Source organism: Ascidiella aspersa, chromosome 6 (genome assembly GCF_963924565.1).
Source record: "Ascidiella aspersa chromosome 6, kaAscAspe10.2, whole genome shotgun sequence".
Taxonomy (NCBI): domain Eukaryota; kingdom Metazoa; phylum Chordata; class Ascidiacea; order Phlebobranchia; family Ascidiidae; genus Ascidiella; species Ascidiella aspersa.
Genome location: NC_139452.1, coordinates 30173794 through 30201785, shown reverse-complemented (window position 1 = coordinate 30201785; position 27992 = coordinate 30173794). Strand labels below are relative to the sequence as shown.

Sequence of the window (27992 nt, the reverse complement as noted above, 5' to 3'; positions counted from 1 at the left end):
GGCCTTCAATAGCTTTGAAAAGAGTCGGGGCTGCGACAAAAAAAGTTTGCCGACCACTGGCTTAATGTTTAAATGAGCTATAAAAGCATTATATATCTGAAAATTTCCATCAGAATTTTTTTGGGGGTAAGAAGAACGCTCTGACCTGACAAAGGGGTACGAGCAGCACAAAAGGTTGGGAAACCCTGCTCTATGCAGTTTATTTGAGATAGTCGAGAATAAATAGCGAAGAGAAAGATACCTTCAACTTCTTAGAGTTGACGCAATAAAAGAAGACTTAAGAAACCTGATATTCTTCGTTTAAAATGTGAAACCGCAATAAAGCGTCAAATCATTTTTAAAATTAAACTTTTTCTTTTAAAAATGTAGACCTATATTTTATTTTTACATATTTGGGTCTTGATAAACCCTTAACCCTTGTCTTATGGGCTCAGCATTTTAACTTGGGAATTGCGATTAATATCGCACTTTCAAAACGCAACCATTTTTCCATTCATTTTTAAACAATTGCAATTTAACCTTTTTACAGACTTTAGATTTGTAATTAGCAATTCTATAAAACTGCATTACTAATATTGGGTTATGTCTCAATGAAAATGGAAAGTTTTCAATGGATTCTTCCGGGTTTGCTGATAGCAATTTTGCAGTCGTCAGCAGTTTTGTCGGGTAAGTTTGGTTGCATCTAAGTTATCATTTCTGGGTAGACAAAATAGCATTGCAGTCAATGACAAGAACCACTTTTTAGTAGAGATGGCCGATATTTGGCATTTAATTTTGGTCGAATAAGCTATCACCATTAAAAAATGTGATGGTTAATGATTTTCAGCTAATTAGGCCTTTGTTTCTCTATAGTAAGTATATTTATCTTTCTAGCTTTTTTGTAATACTTTTTAAAAAATTACGTTTTAAAGTAGAAAACTAAGAAAGACGTAAATTCATTTTTTTTTCGGCGTCGGCAGTGATGCAACCTTAAAAGCGGACAATGACCAATACTATCACTTGGCATCTTGTATTGGCTCCGATCCGATATTATCGAAAAAGTTACTTGCCGCGACGCACAATTCGAACACTTCCGTAGTGTTTTAACTCCAAAATTCGAATGTGGAAAAAGCCAGAAGTATAATTTTTTAAAAGTAGATTTAACTGTAAAAGGTCAGCAATTAGAGCATTATGTGTAGTAAAGCAACGAAAAATTCGCTGCAAATTAAACTATATATGCACAATTATTTCAGCATGCAGTCCAATAACATTTGGCGCCAAGGACAGCGCCTTGACCCTCTCCTCCAACCAAGTCAACGCAGATACAGCTGAGGGGGAATGTGTTAAGTTGGGAGGACATCTTGCGTCAACTAAAGACCAGCAGATCAGCAGCTCTCTAACAACAGGGATATACCGACAAAGTGGTCTATGGCCAGTCCAGTCTCGCCGAGGTAAGCTTACTATAAAATTGGGTTTTCAGCATAGCCTACGTTCCGGTTTTAGAGTTGTAAACAGGGCTGAGAAGTCGGTTAAAAAAAGTCCGACTCCGGCCGAAAAAATTAACCGGAGCTCCTCTCCGGCTCAATGTGCGATTTCGTCAAGTCCCGATCCCAGCTTAGACTCTACAGCCTGTATTTCACCCATTTTGCGCAACTAGAAGGGTGAAAATTTCCGAGTTAAACTCCGCAGCCCTGGTTGTAAACAAGTCATTTTTAAATGACTAAAGTCTAAGTCAAGTCATTAAAATGACAAGTCATGTCCAGTTAATTCATTCTAAGAGCAAGTCACAAATAGCTCAATTTTAAAATAAATGTGAAATAAAAATGCAAAAAAAAAACAGTGACTGAAATAGTCATTGACTGAAGTCAGTCAGTACAACATTGCCGTTGTTTCATGTCCGGAATTCGGGTGATACACTTTGTGTCGGTGAGAGATTTTTTCTAATTAAAACGGCTAAAACAAAACTAGTATAATTTAAAAGAATCTTATTTAGATAGTAGGCTGGGTAAAAAAAATATGATTTTCATACCAAATTTATGGAGTACAGGGTCTGGTTCCTCCCCTGGCAAACAACTTTTCTTTTCTTTTTTCTACGAGTAAAATCAGAGCTCTTAATATGTTGGCATATTTCAGCCGAAATTACCAACACGTAAGCAAATTGCCAATGATTGTATTTTTTCTAGGTATACAAAGAGTCTACATATTCTACAATCCAAGTAACGATAAGGTATATAAATACTCCAAAAGTTCGACTGAGTCAGGAGTTTGGAAAACTACGGGAGGAAAGTCAAGCGAATCTCTATGGTACATTGATCTTTACCGAAGGTAAATTTGTAGAATCAAATATATTGACAGCAGGTTTTACAGTGTAATGACAGTAGGTTTTACAGTTCAATGTAGATCTTAAGACTTTGTGTGAACAAAATGTAGGTCTACTCGAGCCTTAAATACAATTAAGGAAACTAAAGTTGCCATTTTAAGCAATACTTCTTATTGTATTTTACCTGGAGTTTCAGGCTTTAAATTTCATTCGAGTTCGTTAACGTGCATAATATGTTTGTTCTCTATGTTTAAGTAAAATAAATACTTCATATTTTTATTCATTTTTTCTATACCAAGTTATTAAGTGTCATAAAAAGTAAACAGGAAAATTTAACAGACAACAGTGCGTTGTTTGTTTTGCATTAATAGCAGACGAAATGGTTAAATCTAAAACAAGAATATTGGCTGGTGCTGAAGGCTGTGCTGCTCAAACTTTTGTTTCTTGCGACGCCTTTCAAAAACTTGACTAAACATTGTTGCGCGTTTTTAATCCTTGCTTGTAGTGGAATAAATAATGGAATAAAATTCAAACGACGCACTAGGGCGTCAGAACGCACAGTTTAAGAACGTCTGATTAAAAGCAAACCTTGCGCACCAGGGGTTGTTCAACTTTTTTTTAAGACACGTAAGCCGCTATCGTTGGTCATTGTGTGTATGTATCTTACATATACATGTGTTGCTTGTGTACTTAAACAACAGCAACAATTTACTTCCACAGTTCAGCTGACGACCGCACAAGCGTCACATTTTGTCAATATAAGCAAAAAAAGTGGTTGATTTCGGTCGGGCAAACGGGAAGATCCTGTGGACCAGAAAGCGGTGGTAAGACACGATAATTACAGAAATTTTGGAGCATACTGGTTGGAGGTTGTAGTACAGTAAGAATATCAAAGCCCATACGGTTGTTTCTGTTTGTTACAGAGCTACCCGAACTAAGCTTTTATTAACCGCAATTCTAAACCTTCTGGCGGGGGCATCATTTATTTTGTGTACTCTCTTAATTGCCCAAAAAACGAAACAAGCACCATTGTTTCGTAACCACGCAATCAGTCTGAAAGACTGATTTCTTATAGAAGTAACCTATGTATCGCCATTTTTAACATTTGTAATAAATCTTTATTCATTTTAAACACCAAATAAAAAGTTATTTGAAACGAGCCATTAACTTAAGATTTATTTAAAATGTTAAAAAATACTACCTACTTCTGTATGGGCATTGATATTCCTATTACGTCTAACTACAACATCCAGCCATCATACCAAGATTTTTAGAAACGTTCATAAATTACTATCCACTTTTGTATGGGCTTTAATATCCCTACTACGAATTACAGAAATGTTTATCAGTTTGGTCTACAAGAAAAAAGAATTAAATAGCCTGATGAAAAACGCGACACAGATATTTACAATTGTAGAAAATTACACAAATTTAGTTGTTGCAGGCCGTTTAAAACGTAGATTGACCATCAGTTAACCCGGTTCTAATGAAGAACCCACCTATTCCTGTGTTTTTTGGTTTATTTTGTGGATGGAAAAGGGCGATAAAATAATACTCGCCAAAATAATGTAATAAACCCTTCGCGCTACCAAAATCATAAGAAAAAACACTCCTATTGTCCCCCTAGTGGAGAATGGATGACAAGATAAAAATGCGGTGTTGCCAACTAGTCTTTTTGAAATGATTTAACTCAAAGTCAAGCTTTTTTTTCAAAAAACCCAAGTCCAAGTCAAGTCATAATTCAACCAAGTCAATTTCAGTCATGTCGACGTTACGCAGCATATAGAAAGCAAATTGTTTTACGTGCAAAACTTAAGATGAATAACCCAGTTTTATAATGAAAACACTTCGTTTCAACCAAAGTTATTTGTCCAAAATAACTGAAGTCAAGTCATTTGAAAACAGTGACTTAAGTCATTACAACACTGTAAAGAGGTCTTTGACCTTACTCACTCATTGAGCCATTCCCGCCTTCTTTCTGGCCAATTAGAACAACAAAAAGTAACATAATAGCCTTATAAGCTGTTTACAGGCGTAAATGAGGTAGGCCTACTAGTGAAAGTTTACCAAAAATTATTTTATGAAAAGTTTCAAGTCAAATAAACTAATATGTCCAAAAGACTTAATCCAAGTCAAGGAAATGACAAAGTTAAAAATAAATGAGTTAAGTCAAGTAACTTACAACACTGATAAAAATAATGTAATATAATAAAATCGCAGACTGGTATTACGACTTTAAACTTTACGCACCAAACTCAGCGGTTGGAAGCCTGAAGATTTACAGCTACAGAAGCACTACAGTCCATGGAAGCAGGTTAACTTCGCTGCGAGGAAATCATATCAGTGATTTTGACGGCAGGGAGATTACATTTAATTCACCAGGTAATTACGCTACTAAACAAAACATGGTGTTTACCAATGTTTGTACTACGTAGTGCAGAGGCGCGAATCCAGGATTTATGTTTGGGGTTAAGCATGAATTTATTTAGAGATAATGTCATATATTTACGTCGTAACGTGATGTTACAAAGTTAGGTCACAGCATGACGTTAAAATGTGATGTCATAAAGTTCCATCAAAATGTGACGTCATAAAGTTTCATCTAAATGTGACGTCACGAAGAACCAACCTTAAGGACACCACACAGTTCGTTTAGTCTATTTAAGTTTTAGGTTGGAGAAGCTTTACTTTTAATTAAAAAAATACATAACAAAAATTGCGCAAAGCAAAAAAGACGCCTTTGTATTTGCTAAAGCCAAAACCTTTTCTAAGGTACAGAAGACGCATGAGCCTTTTTTGGCGTAAAACGTTATTAAAATGAAGACATAACATAGCCTACATGAATTCAGATTCGCGCAAAAACATTAGGCATAAAAAAAGTTTTTACAACCATAGCACCGTTGCTCGCTGAATCCTGTTTTTCTAAACTAGCCTATGGTGAGGTTTGAACTCCCGACCTTAATTATACTGGGATCGTCGCTCTATCACTGAGCTACACCGGCTCAGAGGGGAACGAGCCGAGAAACAAAAGTAGCAATGCTGCCTTCTGCATCCTATTCTAAAAACTAACCTGTGGTGAGGTTCGAACTCACGACCTCGTTCATACCGGGACCGGCGCTCTACCAACTAAGCTACGCAGGCTCAGAGAGGAGCGAGTCGAGAAACAACCATAGCACTGTTGCCCGCTGCATCCTGTTCGTAAAACTTGCCTGCGGTGAGGTTCGAACTCACGACCTCGTTCATACCGGGACCGGCGCTCTACCAACTGAGCTACGCAGGCTCAGAGAGGAGCGAGTCGAGAAACAACCATAGCACTGTTGCCCGCTGCATCCTGTTCGTAAAACTTGCCTGCGGTGAGGTTCGAACTCACGACCTCGTTCATACCGGGACCGTCACCCTACCAACTGAGCTACACAGGCTCAGAGAGGAGCGAGTCGAGAAACAACCATAGCACTGTTGCCCGCTGCATCCTGTTCGTAAAACTTGCCTGCGGTGAGGTTCGAACTCACGACCTCGTTCATACCGGGACCGGCGCTCTACCAACTGAGCTACACAGGCTCAGAGGGGAGCGAGTCGAGGAATATCCATAGCAATTATATAGGCTACTAAAGCTTCACAAAAATTCGGACCAAAGCAAAAGACGCATTTCTGACTTGAATCAATTACACATTGTTATTTTCAACTGTTTTTCAGATATACAGCGGGTTTACATGTTTTACAATCAAAATGACGACAAATTTTATAAATATTCGACAAATTCAACCGAAGAAGGAGTTTGGAAAAGTACAAAATACAATTCTCTTGAAACCCTGTGGTATATCGATTTGTTCACAATGTAAGTACATATCATAAACGAGAAAAAACACTATTTAAAAATAACTCAATTATCTTGGTTTAATACTAAAATCTTAACAATTTCGACGTGAATCACAACTGTTTCTAGTTTTTTCAATTAATCGTTTTACCGAATTAAGTTGCATTATTGAGACATGTTCTAAACTATGTCTTCATGGCATAGCATAAGATGTATAGTCTGTAGTAAATTGTTTAATTGGGTGACTTAGGTAGAAAATCCACCTCCTACTGTGACCGTTATGTAAACCAGGTTCAAAATAGGAGTTTTATTTCTCTATATATTGGCTTTTTTAGCCCGGTATCATAATACATTAATATCATTGCATATATTATAAACTACTGCTGCATTGTAATAACTTGACTTGGTCTTCAATCATCGAGTTAAATGACTTGGGTTGAAATTAGGTGTTATCATTTGACATTTTACTATAAAAAATGAGCTATTTATCTCAAATTTTGCACGAAAAACGTTCAGATTGCTACAAATTTTGTGTGATTTTTTGTTCAGCAATTGCTCATAATTAGACTACGTTGTTAATTTAAAAAGTTTAACGGTTTATTGTTATAACAAGGACGTGACTTGCTCCAATAATGACTTGACAGGGACTGGGCAATTTTTATCTTGGACTTAGATTTAAGTTATTTCACAAATGACTTGACTGAGACTTGTTCATTTAAAAATAACTTGTTTACAAAACTGAACTACTGTCTTAAACCCTATTTTTACGCCAAATTCATATTTCCTTAGATGGACAACTGGGCGTGTCAAAGTTACGTTCTGCCAAGCGTATAACAACAATAAATGGTTGATCGCGGTGGGACAAAGTGGAACTAACTGCGGACCAGGCAGCTATGGTATGTTTTCAAGGGAGTGTCAGAATGGATATAAAAGTTTAACATAAAAATAAAAAGTATAACAGGTAAACAGTTGATGGGTCTCTCGCGGGGTAGTTTTGATGTCTTTGTTTTTTTAATAACAAAATCAGGCATATTTTACAAATTCAGTATAACAGGAATTTTCAAGCTCACTTTAAACTAGATAAACGACAAAACTTACCGCGCTTCCCAAATGCTTTTCTTTACTTTTCATGTGACTTTCGCTGTAATCCTGTAGAAAAAATAATTTTCACTAAGTTTATTATAACACGTTCACATGTTATTAACGCCGCGGCTTTTGTACGGTATGTAGACTAACACATTTTCAAACAAAAACTTTGTAAAATAAACGCACTAAAATGGCGTTCGAAGAATAGGCTACCTCTCTTAGAAGATACATAAGTTTGCAGATTATTCAGCGCTTTTGTCGCGCGTAAAAGATTGTGACGTCACGTTTTAATGTAACTTTGTGACGTCATTAATTGTCATGGTTCTCCAAACGAAACTTATTGATCTTAGTGTGTGAGGTTTAGTTGGTTTCTCCCACTTATCAAACTGGCATTTGCAACAGGATGTAAATCAGTGTTTCTCAACTAGTGGGTCACCGTGAGATGGTTTGGGTCGCCAACTAAGATCGTTTACATGGTTTAAATTATTAGGAAAACATCGCTTGCATTAATTAAATTTCAACCGATTAATGCTAAAAGAAACACTGGCGCAAGTAAAATGGTATTACATGTTGAGACTTTTTTAAGCAGTAATCTTGGTAATATGATGCCACTGTGACGTCATTCAACACGTAAGAACTATTCGAAATTGGTCCGAAGCAAAGGTTTGCGTTGTAGAGCCGTCGTTTTCAGAGGGGGATGTCTGATAATATCGGATCAGAACCGATATCAAGTTGTAGTTTCGGTGCTTGTCCGATACTAGGCTGCCAAATTAATTTTAGTATTACAACTATAGGCTATAGTTTGCGGTACCTTGTAAGCGATTTTTACTTTAAAATATATTTCTTGTGCATTTAGTTCCCAGCGTAAAGAATTTTTTGGCGTAACAATCCCGAAACACTTTTGGTTTGAAGTGATTGATCAACTTTGCTTATTAGACCAGATCGTGTATGCGGGAACACGCAGTAAGACCTACAAACAACAATAGCTAAAGCAGAATAATCTGTAATAGCATAGTATCAACACCAACGACATAATTAAGCGAAATACGCAGTAATATTTAGGACAACATAAAAACTTTATATTCTGAATAAGATTTAAATCGGTAATTCAAATATTAGGAATAGGGTCTAAATAAGACAAAATAACGCCGAAAGACTGTAGGTAGATGATATGGGACGATTGGGGGTCGTCGGTCTAGCAGCAGCTGTTTTGCTGTCGACGTTAGGCGCCCTAGTTTGAACAGGGCCGTTTGGGGCACCTAAAATGTTGTGTATAGGCCTGCCCAGGTCATTTAGGTTTATTTCGATAGGTTAAGGTCTTATTTAGACTTTATCACGACGATTAGGAATTAGTCGTAATCAGGTCTTGTGTTTTATTTCGTCGTTAATGTTGTTCTAATTTCGGTCCTAATTAAGGCTGTAATATGTGTATATGGCTCATACAACATTGCCAGATGATAAACCGTGAAAATCGCCTTTAAAGGTTGGAGTTATGACTTTCATCTGTACGGATCACCGTCAATAGCTGGAAGCCAGCAAATTTACAGTTACCGAAGAAGTGCTGGTCGAAGTTTTGCAAGCAGATTAACAACTCAACAAGGAAACATTTACAACCAATTTGATGAAAATGAGATCAGCTTCTTTTCACCAGGTATCCCAATATGTGCATAAAAATCAAAGCGGAAAACCAAGCAAATAAAAACAATTTTGCGGAAGACCAAACAAAAAAGTAATTTTGCGAAAGATCAAACAATTAAACATAATTTTTCGGAACACCAAAGTCGCACTTGCCGTTGAGGGGCGCTACAGTCACAAGCTCCTTTGTTTATATTAATGTTTGTAGTTTGACTTAGCTGACCCTTGCGATTACCCGAAATGCTGGAAACTCGACCTTATCGTTTCTGTTGGCAGGGTGTGCGTTCGCGCAAAACCCCATACAAACTGTTTTCGTCCAATTGTGAAAATGGAAGCAACAAATGGCCCTATTGGAGCAACAGAGCAATTTTAGATAACTTCTTTGTCTTTTTCAGCAGATCTTACCTAAATTTTTTTCAAAAGTTTTCACACATCAGCGGTGATTATCAATTTATTAGCCGCTCAGTTGTCAAAAATGAAATTGCAAAGAAGAAATAAATATAGGAGAAAAAATACATTAATAATAATACTTGATCAACCCAAACCTGAACTCAAACTCACACCCATACCTTCCAGTGCTTTTCAACATTTTTGCTGAAGTCGAACCCTATGGAATCATTTCACTGGCTCGAGGAACCCCAGTGTAATAAACACACCTCAATTAGCTAAACAATTTAGAAATTGCGGAACCCCTGGACTATAGTAGCGGAACCCTTAGGTTCTGCGGAAACCTGGTTAAAAAACAACTGACTTAATAGAATGTCTGATATGATTCTACACCAGCGCCATAGATTTTTCTCACCTTTAATTGCTAGGCCATAACTCTACTTAGCTATCCAGTGTATTTAAAACGGTTTGTATTTTTTAGTTCCTGATGTGAAGACATTAATCGGTGCAAGATACAGCAACTCACAATGGCTTTGGAGCGATGGAACTCCAGCAAACTTCGCAGTCCCAACAATAAGTCTATCGACTTGCTTGCAGAAAGCTTACAACCCAATAACAGGCTTATTTGAAGATGCACACAAGCTGCTTATTATGCTTGCCAAGTTAAATGTAGGGAATACAGTAGTTCAATAATGTAAAGCAAGACGTACAATAAATAGCTTCTCCATAGTTGTTTATTAAGTCTAAAAAAACATAGTGTTCTTCCGCCAATTGAAATGAAATTTGTTAATAAATATCCAAGTGAAAGATACAAACACGTATATGTGTTTCACAACTGTGATCTGGCTCTTCTGAAGCTGCTTTTTGACCAACGAAAACGGCCAACGTATTATTAATACACCGAAAAGTCATCGCAGACCGAATCTGACGATCAATGATGCCAGCAAGGCAGGGTAGAAAAACAACTAGCCTATGGTGAGGTTCGAACTCACGACCTCGGTCATACCGGGACCGTCGCTCTACCAACTGAGCTACACAGGCTCAGAGAGGAGCAATTCAAGAAACAACCAAACGCCAATGCTTGCTACATTTTGTAGTACAAGCAACTTTATATTAAAGAGGATCTACACTCTACATCAGTGGTTCCCAACACATTTTTAAGGCGACAAATTAAAAACAAAATCTGTTCGGTAAAACCTTCGCGACCCAAGCAAATTGTCGCCACATTTTAAAAGCCATACAAGATTTCGTTGCAAACAAACAGCACTGTAAACGCAGTAACTTGTTTTGAAAAGAATATGTTTATTAAATCACTAATGAGATAGCTGTGCTAGCTTGCTCCTAGTGAGTTTTTAAATCGAGGCAATTTTTTGTTTAATAAACCTATAGGTAAAACCGAGTTTTAAAAACGCTTCATTGTATGATAGTTCTGCAATTTTTCGTAGGCCTAATAATATTGATTAACAAAAATATAGTTCACTCTGCAATAACCTGTGTTTATATTTTCCAGTTTTGTGATATCTTCATGTTTTTATTTTAATTTATTTTTACATCCAAGATCGTAAAAGTCTGAAAAACAAGCGACCCCCAAAAATAATCAGGCGACCCAACATTGGGTCGCGACCCATGACTTTACAGTACCATACCGTTTAATGAATAATACACACACACCTGTGTGTCAACAACTGTGATCTAGCCCCTGCAGTTATCATTAATCGACAGATTCGGTTAGTGTGCGATGGCTTTCGTTGTACTAAATATCCAAGTGGTTTATTTTATGCCTCGCAGCATTAGTCTGTATAAGTCGGAAGATTGTTAATTATTCAAATTGTTTTTATTGTAGTTGTTGCTTCAATTGCAAAGCAAACACAATGCAAACCAACTGAAATTGTTATTAATTGGACGGACAGTTTGTCACAATTAACAGCATTCACATCACAAACCCTTGTTATTCAGGTAGGAAGCGATGTTTTGACAAATTAAACATATTTTTTACCCCAAACAATGATATTACAGATACAGGGAAGCGATGGTGTTTTGAAAGTGAATGTGGATTATGGAAGATTAAATGACACAGTGAGGAATCTGGCAACAAATAAACACTATCAATTCACAGTAAGAAATACTGTAATATCGTTTTAATTTATAATGAAAACATAATGGAAGAGTAATAAGAATATCGCCCATACAGAAGTAGGCATCATTTTAACACCCAGGTTCCTTACTGAAAAATGAATAAAGAAAAAATAAATAACGAGTTATTTTCAACATTGAAAATGAATAAAGACTTATTCGAAACGTTCACAAAATGCTACCTACTTCTGCATGGGCTTTGAAATTCTTATTACGTCTTACTACAACCTCCAACCATTAAGCTCCAATCAAAGAGTATTTAACGTTTACAAAAGTTCCATTGGAATAAATCAAAACACAAAATTTTCTAATAAAATAAAAATATCTTTACTAAAATAATCTCACAAAAATTTACCAGATTCAAGCTCAGTTCACCGGTTGTACAAGTTTTAACCTTGAAGTTAAAGCAAATGTCACAACAGATTATGGAATCCCAGATTTGTCCACTGCAAGTATTGCACCACAGGAAAATATATGTGTCATTGATATTCCAGCAGATCTTAAATACTACAACATACAGAAAACCCTGGAGTATAAGGTGAAAAACAAAACATGAATAAGTAAATATTTGTGCATTACAAGAGAAAAAGTTTAAAACTAATAAACTATTTTTTCTAATGGAAATATAAATGAACACGGGTATGAATTATTACCCAAGGGCACCTCTGCTTTAGTTCAGAGCGTTGAAACAAACCAACTCAATTATGTTACTAAAGTTGTGCTTTTTATACTCGAACTTGGGTACCAAAACAGCATGTCAAATTATCCCACGCCCTCTATACAATTTATAAATTATTTAGGCAATTTAGATCAAGTTTAAAAGTTCAAAGGTAGACCACATGGTAGTATTTAATGTCCACTGGCCAAAAAAATATGATAGGCCTAAAATACATAAGATAAATAATCAACTATTTAATTATTAAATGTTAAATTTGAAGGTAACCTCCATAAGTACAAACAATACACTAACATTTGTTTACAATATGAACACAACATCTGCTTTACGATACCAGCAATTTCTTGAAATTCCAACAAATCTACATGGATATGGACAAAGCATAAACCTATTAGTAAGTGTGCACCCAACTTGAGATACAAAACAATGAGTTATGGAGATAAAATACTTTTAATGTTAACATGTGTTACAGATTCAAGCAATTACTGCTAATTGCACAAGTGCAGTAAAGACTGTAACTGGAAAATGCTTTTCACCAGGTAAAAAAATGGAGTGTAAACATTAAATAATTTCAACATGTGACTGCAAAAAAACAAATATCGGGGAGATATTTGGCAAAGTAAATAACCACACATGGGCTTCGCGACACCCAATATAAGAAACTGTGGTATCACATTGTGATTGCTAGTTAGGTATATAATAGTTTAGGATTTCTGATAAAAGTTGTACCACTTTTTCAGCATGTGCACTATCAACAAGCTCAATCAATGACAAGATATTGACGTTATCTGATGAAATTGTCACTTCAAACGAGGCTGCATCAAATTGCAGTATGATGGGTGCAAAATTGCTTGTATACAAAGATGTGCAAAAAGTGGAGACTATTAACAATTTATTGAAATCCAAATACACATCAGGTGAAAGTTTAAAAATCAACTCTTTATGTTTATTAAATCACAAGCGATATTTTTAGATTACCGATAATATCGCCCAATATTTAACTTCTATCATATCCGTAAATTTAGACCTATATCATAGCCTTCTGTATATCATACTGTAAAAATATTAAACCGCTTTTCCCCAAAATCAAAAAATTGCATAATCTTTTTTCTTAAGTTTTCAACTAGCAAAAATGTTCACCACTGACTGATTTAATATAGAGTTTGGTTTACACCATGAAAAATTAACACGCAAAATAAGAGTTTTATAATTTAATAAGTAGAAAAACTGAATAAATTTAAATTCTAGGTTCAATTAATTAAAGTTATTAAGTGCATCTCAGGCATATAAAAATCAGGTATCTTTTGGCATAAACTTAAAAAAATTGGTTATCGATATTAGCCAATAGAGCAATATCGGTTAATCTCTAATCAACAGTTAATCTCACCAAAATTCCTAATTAAAAATTTTTGTTTAGGTTTGCAAAGAGTATGGGTTTTTCAGGAGAGTACTTCATCAACAACTTTTAGATATTCACTAACTCAGAATGTTTCTGGAAATTGGCAAATTTACCAAGCAATTCCTTTTTTCGATTTGTTTAAAAAGTAAGCAATTTATTAAGAAACAATTCAATATAACATATCTGTTAAAATTTAATTTTTTTTAGTTTTAAACCGAACACCAAACCTATACATTTTTGTCGAAATAATACACATTGGAAGATTGATATAAACAAACAATGCACAGAAACAGGTGAGCAACATTATGTGACATGTCAAACTTTTTATGATGAATTCCAGCATTATTGGCTTTAAATAGAAACAAAGGGATTAGATTGTGGCTCTTTTTGTTTTTGACTTCATTCATCATGTTTTAAATGCTATCTTGAAAAAAACTATTGTTACATTTTAAATTGTTAACAGAATTGAGGCCCCAAGTGAAAATATCTGTTTCAAAGGAATTTGTATTTAGAAAACGCAACAGTTGGCAAGATAAATAAGGAACTTAGGCAAATTTTTTATATTTAAAAACAGTAATAAGGTGCTCAAGTAGTGTTTTTTTTTATAATATTGTGCAGGTTGGAATTGGAATTTTACACTTTATGGTGGCTCCAGTATGCAGGATGGATATAAAACACTTTACCTCGTCGGTCAAAATCAGCTTATTACAAGTGGGAATACTGGAACTAGTATTACTATTTTTGCATTAGGTAAGACAAAACTATTTTTTGTAATATGTGTAATTAGAAATAAACCTGTTTTATTTTAATACAAAAACTAACATGTTGGGCAAAACAGATAAAAAAAAATAACATAAGTTTATAAGATCACATGTCCGCATCCCTGCTATAGGGTATCTGTTGCAATCTGGTAAAATTAGTCATGTTAAATATTAACTACTTTTGATTGACTAAAGTTATGAATTCACTATACAGTAAAGGCATACATATGTTTTACAGCAAACGTGATTGATGAAAAAACCGACAACATAAAATCTGATCAAAACTATAACATACACTTTTAAACATCAGTAGAAACAAGAAAAAAATGTTTCCAACATGTCATAGATTTATTAGCCTGGCCTTTCCTGATTGATAGACAGATTTGGGTTTGCCTTTTAGGGCTATCGGTGTTCTATAATAAATAAACAGTCTTAACATTATCTTGTACAGCTTTTGTTTGATTGTAATGGCAACTGAATAGAATTACTTTGAATTATTTTAGATGTAAATGTTTTCGTTGGAGCAACTTTTGACCCAAAAACAGAGAAGTGGATTTGGAGCGACGGTTCTGAGGCAAACTTTACAAAATCAACCTCATCGACTTGTCAACAAAAAGCTCTACATTATGAACATACATGGAAACTTGTAGACAAACCGTGCACAAGCTTTAAAGCTTACTATGCATGCCAAGTTCAATGTGAGATTACTATGAATATATACATATGGGCAGCATGTTAACTAACTATATATTTGAAATACCTGTAAGTGTAACAAGGTCGCTAAAAGTTAAATATATTAAATATTTCTGTATTTGTAACCATTATAACACATCTTGTAATGAACTATTAAGCTTTTCAACAAGCAACAATACAATCATATCTTAAACTCATTACATTGGTAACATTAAGCGGACATAATTAACTCAATATTTTAATGCAACTACACTAAGACAAAGCTTAGGCCGTAGGATACAGCACAAAACAGTGTAATGATCTTTTAAGCATTTTAAGAAGCAACATTGCAATCATATATCAAATTAGTAACTTTAATAACTTAATTGTGTTGACTGTGGACATAAATTACTTATTATTTTTTTAGTGGAAATCAAACCAGTTGTGGATCAGTGCAATTCATCAGCTGTTTTTTTGCAAATATCAAACTTTGCCAAATTAACTCAAATTACCAAACAAACTTCTGAACTTTTGGTAAGATTCTATTTCTGCAAAGAATTGTAATCACCCAAAAACATATTTCCTAATTTATTTTGCAGGTCACTATAACGGATCCAACTGGAAAAACAAACACAACCTTAAATAATTACAATACTGTTTTTACCATGCTAACAAAACAAACCACTTATCAACTAAAGGTAGAGATTTTAACCTGTGTATTCACTGTAAACACCATTTTTAAATAAGATTTAGAGTTTTTTGAGATTTGGTTGATCATCCTGAAATTAAAGACTGCTATTTCTAACTATATGAAAAACAAACCATAGTTGCTATAACGCATGTTACTAGTAGAAGTAAATATTTTAAAAATCTGTTTTTGTCTATCATAATACCTTGAAAAATACTGATTATTTATCATTTTTTAAATACACAGGCGAAGGCAACATTAAGTGGTTGTGTCAACTCCAGCATAGAAACCTCAGTTAATGTTACAACTGCTTTCGGGATTCCCGATCCTGTTACAGATGCAAGAATCAACTCAACTCATCCGTGTATTGTAGAAGTAAAACGACCACCAACACAAAACATTAGCTACAAAGTAAGAATTTTTCAATAGAAAAAATGTTTAAAGTTAAATGGAATCAATGATTTCCATGTTTATTTGATGGTTTCTGAATCAATTAAAACTGGAGTTGGACCATGGTATAGTTTTGTGCATGCATTTTGTTGTCGCGCTTACTGGTACAATGCATGCTCTATGTACATTTATTCTATGTTCATCTAAGGCACAGTAAGTATTGATTAACATTTTAATTGTGAATTGTGATTGTATTCTGTGTTTTTTATACTTTAGTTTGACCCTCTTGAGTAATAAACTTTACCTGAACACAATTGCTGTACCCTTCATTTTAGGTTACAGCAAAAAGTAATCTTACAAGCACAAGTGAAATATTCAACAACACATCTACTTTTCCACTGGAAATTCCCACAAGTGGACATAAAGATGGCAGTCAAGTCAATTTGGCGGTAATCGGTATACTTTAAAGATTTTTCTGTAAAAGTTGCCAGTCACTTAACCAAACTGCCACACATTTTTACTGAATAATGCCAAAGATATTTACAAACTTTTAAACAAAATTTATATGTTTTAAAGACCTAAATATCACTTGAAAATAAGTTGAAAACAAAATTGTCCAGAATGCCATGGTCAGTACAATACAAGAATGTTTTAAAATAATTAGTAGCAGAATTTAATACTTTTTTGTTCAAAATAAAACCAAACAGGAATTTTGTGCTATAAACCAACTGTTTAATTTTACTTTAGATTGCAGCTTTTTCTTGCGAGGGGAAAAGTGCTGTAACATCATTAAGTGGATTTTGTAAAGCAAAACCTATAGTTACAACTACAACTACTACAACAGTGTCAGCGACAACTACAACTACTAAAGCAAAACCTATAGTTACAACTACAACAACAGTGTCAGCGGCAACTACAACTACTAAAGCAAAACCTGCCACTAGTGGGCTACCTGTAGCAATAATTGGCGGCTCAGTCGGAGGAATTTTGGCTTTGGTTCTGATTGTATTGCTTATACTTGCGCTATTGAGGTATATAAGAATTTTGGTATTTTTGATACACAAAAGGTATAACAAAAATTCCTACAGATTTCGAATATACATAACTGCAGTAATGATGCTGAACTCTTGCCTCTTTTGATATCTTTTATGAATTTACAATAGTATAAACATCTTAATATAGTATTCAGAGATTCAGTAAAGATAAAGCAAAAAAAAACAATCTGCTAAACATGGAACTAAATACATACACTAGCTAAAATGACAAGTATTTGCATTACGGCAAAAAAATAACTGCAGATTTAACAACAGACCAGAAAAAACAATTTAAAGTCACATATTTTTCGATTTAATAATTTATTCAATGTTTTAGGTATTCAAGAAACAGAAAGAAACCACAAACCAATGTGACTTACACCCATACACAAAATGAACCTGGAGAACAGGTAATATAAATGCTACATGCTGTGTTTACCCTTTTTTATAAAATTATGTGAAATATACGATTTACACAGGCATATTAACATGGTATTCACATTACACTATTGATATATTACAGAACCCCTATCAGAATATTGCAATTGAGTTAGAAAACCCTTATGAAGACACAGGTATATATGGAAAACACATAATCAACTTTTTATTATAGTGTAAAATCATTTCTTCTTTGGTTTACATGGAATAAACATAATGAGGTATTTTTTTATTTTCAGTTGATGACCCGCAAATCAGGCTTAAGGAGATGTATTTGTGCAAAATTGCAAACGGCATGAAAATTTTCAAAAGTGAATTTGAGGTAAAAATAGTGCATTGAAAATTATATAGAATTTTAATTTATTGCTTTTTGTAAAAAGAACTTAGTCATCAATACCAACCATTGATTTTATGAATATCTCTAGCAATAAATGTATACAGCAACCCAATATATACTGTTGTTAAGTGTCTTAAGTGTTACTTTATTTTTGTTTAAAAAAAAAGTTTCATTTGTATATTCCAGAAAATATTGAGTGATAGCAAGAGTAAAATGAAGCCCAGGACTTATTCTCAAAAGGAAATAAATGCTCCGAAAAATAGATACAAGAATATTTTTCCATGTAAGTTGAGATTTTCCATGAATAAATATCTAAAAACCTAACAAATGTGTTTTTTTACAGTTGATCATGCACGGGTAATATTGGATGGCAGAGACAACGAGAATGATTATATAAATGCTTCATACATACAGGTAGAATATGTTTACAGCAATAAACTATATAAAAACATTTTTTATATTGAATTTTATTTATTTAAGGGCTTCATGGACACCAACAAGTTTATAGCATCACAGGGACCCAAGCCTAACACTATAAACGATTTCTGGCTGATGGTTTGGCAACAAAATACTTCAATTATTGTCATGTTAACAAATCTACGTGAAAAAGGAAAGGTAGGTGAATATAGACGAAAAAATGTGTTTTTTTTACAAATTCTGAAATGAATCAAGAATTCTTGAATTCGGGTTGATGGACTCGTTCAAGGTGAACTAGTTTTTTTTGAGCCTATGAAGGTCTATTTATATCTTAAAATATTATTTACAAAATTAACTCATTTTTTCAAAAGAGAAGAGATTAATTGAAAGATGCTTTTGTGCATTCTCCTTTAATATAATTAGACTGAAATTCAGTTTCATATTTGTCTAAAAACATGTTTCTAATTTCTATATAATTTATGGGACTATCCACATAAAATCTTTTACCAGCCCTGTTCCTTGCATACAAAAATATTTTTGTGGTGCGTGTTAGAAACAGTTAAAGAAGCTCTGTCATAATTAAAGTAACTGCATAAAAAATCATAATAATTACAACTCTAGAACAGGAGTGGGCAACCTATTTTACAAACTGAAGACACTTTTACTACAGATAGAATCCTTTTAATCGCAAAATACCCTAGTTTTATACCTGATCATCAGTCGGTGCAGTTGTTTATAATAAGATGCTTAAGTCTACACTGTTAAAATTTACCACCTCACAGAGACCTTCAAGTTTGGTTTTGGTTGGCGACTAGGGAAATGTTGCTTCCCTGCTCTAGAACATGGAAACTTACAAACGCTTGGTTATTTTTCAGCAAAAATGTGAGCAGTATTGGCCAGATCTTGGAAAAACTACAAACTCTGAGAATCTTGTCATCAAAACAATGGAAGAAACCGCAATTGGGGGAATCACAAAAAGAAAATTTAACTTGGTCTTTGGAAATGTAAGTTAATCAAAGAAAACAATCTGACACTATATGTACTTTACTTATTGTGTTTTTGGTTATACACTCAGCCTATGAATACCAATCTGTATAAAATCATTGTTATATCAAACACATTTGATTGCTAAAATAAGAGTAAAAGCAATAATATAATAACATTAAAAAAAGGCAAATATGCACACAATCTGAAAAAAGTTGACTGTCAGACAATTCTAACACAAACACATTCAACCTCTGAACAACAAATGTAATACCAATTTTGATATTTCTGATTTATTGCTTAGGAAACAAGAGAGGTTCAGCAGTTCCAATACACAACCTGGCCTGACCACGGAATCCCTGCAACAACTTCAAACATGATTTACTTGCGAAAAATGGTGGAAGAAAATTATGATAACGCTTCTCCAATAGTTGTACACTGCAGGTGAAGTATTTTATGTTTAGTGGCCTTACCAATAATAGATTAAAATGACCCTAAAACAAATTCAGTTAATTTTTTTGAACCAAGATATATTTACCGTAAACAAACCTTACCTAAATCTGGATTGATTACGAAATAAACAAAATAAAATGTGGAATAATTTTGAATTTTTACAGTGCCCAACTGCAACCACATATTTTAGAAAAATACACACTTTTATACTTTTCAGAGTTCTGTAAATATTACTAAACTTCTATAGTTCTGAATTTTCACATTTCAAGATAAAGATAGTCACGTTACTACTTCAACTATTACACAGTGCTGGATGTGGAAGAACGGGAACTTACATCGCGATGGACATTCTGTTCAACGCAGTTGACAAACGAAGAGACGTAAACGTTCCTCAAACTATAATGGACATGAGAGACAACAGGACAGACATGGTGCAGACCCTGGTAAGTTTAACATTTTGTTTGAGATGTTCAACACACTAAGATAACCAAAAAAATTTGGACATCCTTTACAAGACAAATTCAATAAGCATAACTACAAGACACCATACCATCATATTTTCAGCTAGTATATGGATAGAGAGCATTTAAACCTTGCATGCGCGATTGCATGCATATTAATAGTATAAATTGTTTTGTAAAAGTAATAAATAGTTTGTGTCACACAAAACCTCGTAAGGCAAACTTCTGCACAGTTTAGGAACAATAGCATATTGTATCTTAACATGGAGATAGACTTCGCAAGAAAAATGAAAAATTAATTTTTTAAACAACAATTCCACTACAGCAAAAAATAGAAATTTAGAAAAATAGATATTTCAGTAATTTCCATGAAAATAAAGTTGTTTTTTGAAAAATCTGTTTTCTTTAACACATATACTTTCACTTGAACGTAATATTTGCCTACAAGATAAGCCACATGTGACTTTCTGTTCAGGCTCAATACATATTTATCCACAAGCTTTTGGTTGAACATGAAATGATTCCTGATACAGAGAGAACAACAAATGACATTCAATCAATGACAGAAGCTGATATGTAAGTGCTATGCTTATTATTGCCACATCTGAGCAACCTGTGTGAAACCCCACTTCTCAAAACTGGGCTGATGGCCTCCGCACACCAATTGGGGGCCGTGAAACAGTTGAAGGGGTCAAGTGTGATTTTTTCACCATACACTTGTTACTGTACTATATATATATAAAAAATTGGAATGGCTAAATTAAATATTTTACAAATTAAACTATTGGAAAAATTTAAAAGTCCTTATGAATCAAAAGACCAAAAACATTAAAGTCTCTCTTAAGTAAAAGTATGGGCACTTGGCAAACTCTAAAATGAGTTTATTGCCTTAAATATGCATAGTTTGCAATAAAATCTTTCTATCTTGGCACTTTTAAATGGCCAGCAAACTTTATCTAGATAAGTATGTTGTAAGATCAGTTAATTCAGATAGCAATTTGTCCGGTAACTTATTTATAAACCTACCTTTATTCTCTAGGTCCAAGATAGGATCTGAAGAATTCCAGGTTCTCAGGCAAATTATGCAACAAACACCAGAAAGATGTAAGTTTTTTTTGGCTATACTTGGCAACTGCACAAAACAGGCATTAATGTTGCTAAACTTGAAGCTATGTCTCTTTTGTAGATGAGAAATTTGTAATTTCTATAAGCGAAAATGAGAACATGATAAAGACAAGTGCATCCCATATACAGGTAAGAAATTTAGTACTCTAATTAAAACAAAACTTACATATAACCAGTTTGCCAAAATAATGTTGACTTAAGAAATTGGTGCAGAAAATAACTCGAATTATTTTTTTTTCAATATTTTTGAAGAAATAGACCTTGCATTCTTATTCTTAATATTATTCATATATTTATCTTCTAGATGATTATTGCATCGTTTTTTCTAAACATGGCCAGGTTTATACACTTGGTAACACAGCAATCAAATTTAGAGGGTGTTAAATTTAAATGTGTGAATATAAGAAGAAATTCGGCCGAAATTGTTTGTCACTAGTAAGCTGGCAAGGTTGAACAAGCCTGCATAAATATACCTTAAAACATACTTTGATTAAATTACTTCTCAGGAACTAAGTTGCTAGGCCCAGTTCAGTGCAGACTATAACTGTTTATCGACTTCAAAAATGTTGCGTTTTATTTGAAAATTTTTTTTAATTTAGAATGAGAAGTAAAGCCCTTTTCACACAATGCCTGATATAATGTCATTTATCAAAGTGATTTTGGCCAAATGTGACTAAAAAAAATCATGCCTAAAATGGCAATTTAAATCAGTGCTCCACAATTTTAGGTTAAAATCTAAGAAAATACAATCATAAATATTCATACCTTTTAGAAACACAAATCATAAATATTCATACCTTTTAGGATCTTGGTTGCTCAGTCCAGTTCATCGCATCACAAACTCCAAATGAAAACACACAAGAAAAGTTTTGGAAAGTTGTTGCAGAACAGAATGTGGGCATTGTGGTTTCCCTGGAGGTAATATTTTAATAACAATCAGGTGTTGCATAGTTTTACAGCTAAACATGGTTGGCTAACGATAATTCAACAGGAAAGTCATTGTTGTAAATAACATTTGGTTATTAAGAATAATATGGTTTATATTAGGGTGTTCTATCAATAGAAATGAAAAAAACAAGGGATAGTGTTGCAAGTAAGAAAGACACAATTTTCAATGAGTTTTCTGGACTGACAGAAGATCTAGATCAACAATAATTGCTTAAAAAAAAAAAAAAAAAAAAAATGTAAAAAAATGTAGTGCAAATTAAAAAAATTCCTCGACTGAGAGTTACAATTCCTAATAGTTTTGTCACTTAATCCAACAAATTATGTTTAATTCAACTCGCAATCATTTGGTAATCAAGAAATGGTTGAAAGTGGGGTCTTTTATCCATATAAATCACTGACAAATTTTTAATTCAGAAAATCAAATGACTGAAGTAGCAAAAGGAAAAAAAACAAAATATACCATCTAATATTTTAATGAAAATAAAATGCCAACCTTTCAAGTTATGTAAAAGTTAAACAGAAAGATATAAACAGCAAGTATATTTAGAAAACAGCAGCTGATTTGGTGGCCTCCAGTCATCAGAGGACAACAGCTAACCTTGGTAAATTGCACATAACTGTCTCAGATATCAACAATGACGGCAACATTACAGAGAAAACAGTCACAAGCCAACTGCTCAGACAAAAGGTAAAATACTTTGAAACTATAAACGGATACCAAAGTACAAACTGTGATACTGGCAATGAGATGTTTAACAGTTGAATATGCAAAATACTGCTACAATTTTTTGGGTATTTTTATTTACAGATAGTTGCCTATTTTCTTCCTACATGCATGAACAAGATTTAGTAAAACTGATTTTTTTACCATAACAATGTTTTGTAACAAAAAAAAACAGATAGCAGTTGTTGCCACTGCTTAATATAACTGTAATACACTTAAATGAATTTTTAAAACGAACCTTTTTTAAAACAATGAAACCAAATAACGTATTTTTTTTAACAAAAGTAGCATATTGACAAAACCGTACCCTTTGATACTTCAATTGGAATTTAATTATTTATTTTTTTTGTTAACAGACTAATCTTGATACTCAATATCTTCAAATCGATAACTGGACACAGGCCTCAACTCCACCTAGTGGCAAAATAATGCTAGCGCTGATCGAAAAAGTTCAACAATTGCACCGTGAAGCGAGGAATGGAAAAGTGCTGGTTTGCTGCAGGTATTTTAAATTTAGCAAAAATTTTACTCTTATACAGAGGTACACTGAAACCTTTAATAGTTATTTTTTTCGGCAAGGCAAGATTTGCGAGGTATTGTAACTAACAGGTCAAAATTGTCACATTTGTTTCATGTGGCATGTTCGTTGGAATTTGTCGTCATGTCAATCTTCCCATAAATAAACTGAATCCAATTTCAGAAAGTGTTTATGTCACAATAAAGTATTTAAAGTCACAAATAAAGGCCAGAAGCTTATTTGAAAGTGGTCCTGAAAATTTGTCTTGTGACCCCCTTGGAAAAGTTGTCTAGACTTACAAAATTGATGTGAATTTCATTTGACATTATGTTTAACAACAAGTTAAAATTATTTATTTGTTTGTTTTAAAAAATCATAATCAGTTGCGATTGGTATTTTGTAACAATAAATTTCAAATTACTGGGCCATTCACTAATGTTATCCGCAATAATTTTATTACCCCAATTAAGTTTAAACGAAATACAATTATTGCGTGTTGTAAAGCCCTTGGCAAAGCGAAACAACTCACAGTTTGAGAACCTCTGTCCTATTTTGTTTTCCTATAAATGATCAAGTACCAACCATAACAACAGAATCTCCATGTAAACGATAATAATCTGGTTTAGAATTAATCACATTTAGACAAAATTATGATCTATTTAGTGTGGCCTAAATGTGAACGGACACATAAAGAGGAAAAAATCTTTTACTTAATAGAAGAAATCTTTAAAAGCTTAGTGATAATTTGTCAAAACCCAAAGCCAAAAAATAAATTTTCAATTTTTTTAGTGATGGATGCACCAGAAGTGGTACCTTCATTGCATTGGTGAATATTCTGGAACTGCTGAAAGCTCAAAACAGAGTTGATGTTCTTAGGATGGTTAAAGACCTGAGGGATATGAGACCAAATATGGTCAACAACTTGGTAAGTGAAATGCAATTCTATTTTTGCAGTTTTCCTAAGTTTACGATATGACAACTTGGTGCATGAAATGCATTTGATCATACCAAACGCAAATGATACAGAAAACTGTAATGCAAATAAGTGTGCAAAACCAATATAAGGAAACTCAAGTTTATTTAACTAAGGTGCAATAGTATAACTATTTAAAATTTATCAAGGCAATGAGAATTTTTTAAGTATGGAAATCAATCATAACATAGACAAATGTTAAAATAAAAAATTACTTATTAATTAGGTAAACTTTTATTTTGTTCACAGAATTGCTACACTTATATCTACTCCGTCATCATGGAATACCTTGCTTCTTATGACACCTATGCTAACTTCCAATAAATACCCAAATGACTCTATAAATCAGTGGTTCCCATTTTAAATCATCAACCAATTCTTGCACCCCTTTTAGAATTGCTAAAATAACAAAACTATGGTAATTTTATTTTTCTGCAAGTAACTGATAACACAGTAACACAATTACCACGTAAAACAGGACAACAATTCAAACTTGGTTAGTTCTTTTGTTAACAACAAAACAACAAGGTTGTTGATTCGGAGATAGTGCAAGATAGCAATTTTACACCTACGTTTGTTTTGATCGAATATTTCTAAAAAAAAATGTAACAGTATACTTAATGCAACATGATGAATTAAAAAATAAAGATAACCCTTGAATGGTCTACATTACCGACACATTGCAACTGACATAACATGATGTTGTGTTTCTTTCATTTGCAACCATTTTCAAACAAAATATTTGTCGCTTTCTTCTATTGATATCATGACTTTTCATTCCTTTTTGATGTTTAATATGAAAATTAACTAGTTATGAAGACCCTTTAGGTTCATTTACTTGTGTTTTTTTAATATTTTGTTTATGGTATCACTGCAATTTAATTTGTTCAAATTTATGGTCATGGCTTTCTAGAACTTTTGGGATTAAATAAATTCTTCAAATTAGCAAGATTTTAAACTTTGAAATTATCTTCTTTAAACATGTTTTTATTGAAACAGTCTTGCTTAACTGAAAGCAATATTTGAACGGTTTTATGAATAATTTAATATGCACTTACATTTCTTTTTAAATAATAAATTTTTGTACTTTTTATGAAATTTATCACTGAACTTGTCATCGTGTCACTGTCGAATGATTTTTTTATTCATTTTTTGCAATTTACTGTTTGCTTTTGTTGTTGTTTCATTTTATGCTGAAAATTAAAAAAAAAACTTCAGGTGGCCAACAGCTTTAAAATATTGTATCATGTGAATAGTAAGATGTTTGCATTTAAATTTTACCAATAGAGAAAGTATGGGCATTGTAGTCAATTTGGAGCTAGACCTACATGGCCATACCATGGTTCGTAAAAAATACTTAGTAAGGCACTATAAAAAATAAATAAAATGGTTAGGGCATTATGAAAAATAAATAAGACGGCTAGAATAAATAAAATGGTTAAGGCACTATGGAAAAGAGTTTGGGATTCCATAAATACAGCAAATATTTTGCAAATTCTTGAAGAAAGTGAAAACAGAAGTTGCTGTCAGTATTTTTAGTGTCATGATGTTTAGTTTGGTCAAAGCTTAGCAAAGTGGTTCTCAACCTTACAAAACTCACACGAAATCTTGGAATCTATATCATTGCCGTGTCTTCTCTCTGAAGATGCCAAGTTGTTAAGAATCTCCGCTGATTGTTCCTGCAAAGGAGTTGAGAAATTGGCTTAACTGTCGGAATTAAAAAAAATAGAAAATCGAAATATAGGGCGCATCCGTTCCAAAAAAATGCAGTCTTATTTTCCCTTTCAGTGTTGGTAAATTCTAAACCGAGGTTGAAATTGTGTAACACAAATGACAACATTTTAGGCAACTAACCGAGGATACCGATATATCGGCAGTAGTGGAATATCGGTTGACATTATAGGTTGGTCCATATATCGGTAAAAAAACAAATATATATATATTGCTTATATTAGGACATAATCGATAATGCCAAAATACAAAAAAAAAATTATATACCTAATGCAAAATACAGAACTAATATTAAAAGTACATCAATGTTGAACAACCTGGTTATCGCTGAACAGAAGTCTGAAGTCAGACTGACAGATTGTGATAAGGTTTGAAGTGTAATGGTGGAGTTAAGATGTGCTGCTAAAACTCGCCTTTCCTGAAAACAAAACTTTTCAATTTTCTCAAATTTTGGATACCGTATTTTACGGACCATAAGGCACAATTTAAATCCATTTTTTTCCTCATAAATTGATTGTGAGTCTTATAGGCCGGTGCGCCCAATGTATGGATCAAGTACAGAAGTGCTTCATTGCCTACACTTAAAACAAGTGCCGATAGACGAAAAAGAGGAGCGCGGAGAAAAAGTGGGAGGAGTAGGAGAAAGAGCGGAGCGGTTTACCACGCGGCTGAAGTCTCGGCTTTTTTGTGGAGGCCTCAGCGTGTTGCGGACGCCCGGGCGATTTGGATAAATTGATCGTGCGCCTTATAGCCCGGTGCGCCTTATGTATGAACAAAAATCAAATCACAGCAAAAATACGGTAAATCTTGTCAGAAAAATTAAAAAATCTAACCATGTAAAAGTAATACAGTCGGCGATCAAATGGCGACCCAATTTTGGTTAACATTGATTAGAATACAGAAATAACTATCAAGATCCTCTTAACTTGGTTCTAAATCAATCAAGCCATCGTATTGCTTCCTCAATTTTCTTAAATTTTGGGTAAACTTGCTCAAAATATCTATAAAAACGTAACCATATAAACTAAAGCAGTCGGCGTCCCAACCAAATCAAACAACGACCCAGTTTTGGTTAACACTACACCACAATGCAGAAATAGCGTTGGACATTTTTCCCAACTTGGTGCTCAATCTATGAGCATCGGACCTTTACCAGTCGGGATTCGAACCCAAGACCCTATCTTGCTGTACAATGGTAGCACACTTACGTTGAGGACACTGCATTAAAATACAGGCCAGCACATAATGTTGAAAAAAGTCCTCTTGTTTAAACGCTTAATCTGCGAGCATCGCACGTTTCCCAGCCGGGATTTGAACCCAGAACCTAAGATTGCTGTGCAGTGGTAGCACACTTACTTTGAGGAAACTTTATTAAAATACAGGCCAGCACATAATGTTGAAAAAGTCCTCTTGTCTAAGCACTCAATCTGCGAGCATCGCACGTTTCCCAGCCGGGATTTGAACCCAGAACCTAAGATAGCTGTGCAGTGGTAGCACACTTACTTTGAGGACACTGCATAAAAATACAGGCCAGCACATAATGTTGAAAAAAGTCCTCTTGTTTAAACGCTCAATCTACGAGCATCACACCTTTTTCCAGCCGGGATTCGAACCCATGACCCTAAGATTGCTGTGCAATGGTACCACACTTACCGCTTCTTACGCGGTCCTTCTCCACGATGAGGACAACTTTAGCGAAGTAGGTTTGCGCTGAAGTTAGTTGGGATGCGATCTTTTGACGACTTGCAACAGTTGAGAGGTCGGAGGCAGTTTTACGCACAGCAGCCAACCTTATAACGATTGGAAGTTGTTACTAGGAATACCCAATACTTTGTAATTCATTACGATACCAATACCCGATAAATTAGGTAAAAGATCGACCGTCTGATCTAAAAGCAAATTACCTTATT

The 27992-nt window shown here is 33.8% G+C and overlaps 2 protein-coding genes and 3 non-coding genes across 5 annotated transcripts; 2 read left to right on the top strand and 3 right to left on the bottom strand.

Annotated features, from left to right (window-relative positions):
- Positions 1–596: 596 nt before the first annotated feature.
- LOC146141214 (uncharacterized) lies at positions 597–22344 on the top strand. The gene is made up of 35 exons (XM_083392856.1): positions 597–666; positions 1233–1430; positions 2163–2304; positions 3020–3123; positions 4520–4681; positions 8683–8850; positions 9703–9890; positions 11238–11336; positions 11713–11892; positions 12293–12424; positions 12503–12569; positions 12771–12947; positions 13448–13574; positions 13637–13722; positions 14048–14179; positions 14694–14888; positions 15290–15396; positions 15462–15560; positions 15797–15961; positions 16276–16396; positions 16842–16971; positions 17312–17384; positions 17498–17549; positions 17652–17734; positions 17936–18032; positions 18093–18163; positions 18230–18364; positions 19042–19170; positions 19455–19594; positions 19911–20046; positions 20540–20640; positions 21104–21168; positions 21251–21318; positions 21994–22107; positions 22237–22344. The coding sequence occupies exons 1-35, from the start codon at positions 597–599 to the stop codon at positions 22342–22344; spliced, it is 4221 nt and encodes a 1406-aa protein (XP_083248982.1).
- Positions 5506–5579, bottom strand: Trnat-ggu (transfer RNA threonine (anticodon GGU)). The gene has a single exon. It is a non-coding gene; the product is annotated as a tRNA-Thr (tRNA).
- On the bottom strand, positions 5784–5857 carry Trnat-ggu (transfer RNA threonine (anticodon GGU)). Its single transcript has one exon. It is a non-coding gene; the product is annotated as a tRNA-Thr (tRNA).
- Positions 10189–10262, bottom strand: Trnat-ggu (transfer RNA threonine (anticodon GGU)). Its single transcript has one exon. It is a non-coding gene; the product is annotated as a tRNA-Thr (tRNA).
- Positions 22345–22495: 151 nt separating the features above from the next.
- LOC146141213 (receptor-type tyrosine-protein phosphatase epsilon-like) lies at positions 22496–24738 on the top strand. Its single transcript, XM_083392855.1, has 5 exons — positions 22496–22505; positions 22764–22825; positions 23218–23363; positions 24168–24303; positions 24601–24738. Exons 1-5 carry the CDS (start codon positions 22496–22498, stop codon positions 24673–24675), a joined length of 429 nt encoding a protein of 142 aa, XP_083248981.1. The 3' UTR covers positions 24676–24738.
- The last annotated feature ends 3254 nt before the right edge of the window (positions 24739–27992 follow it).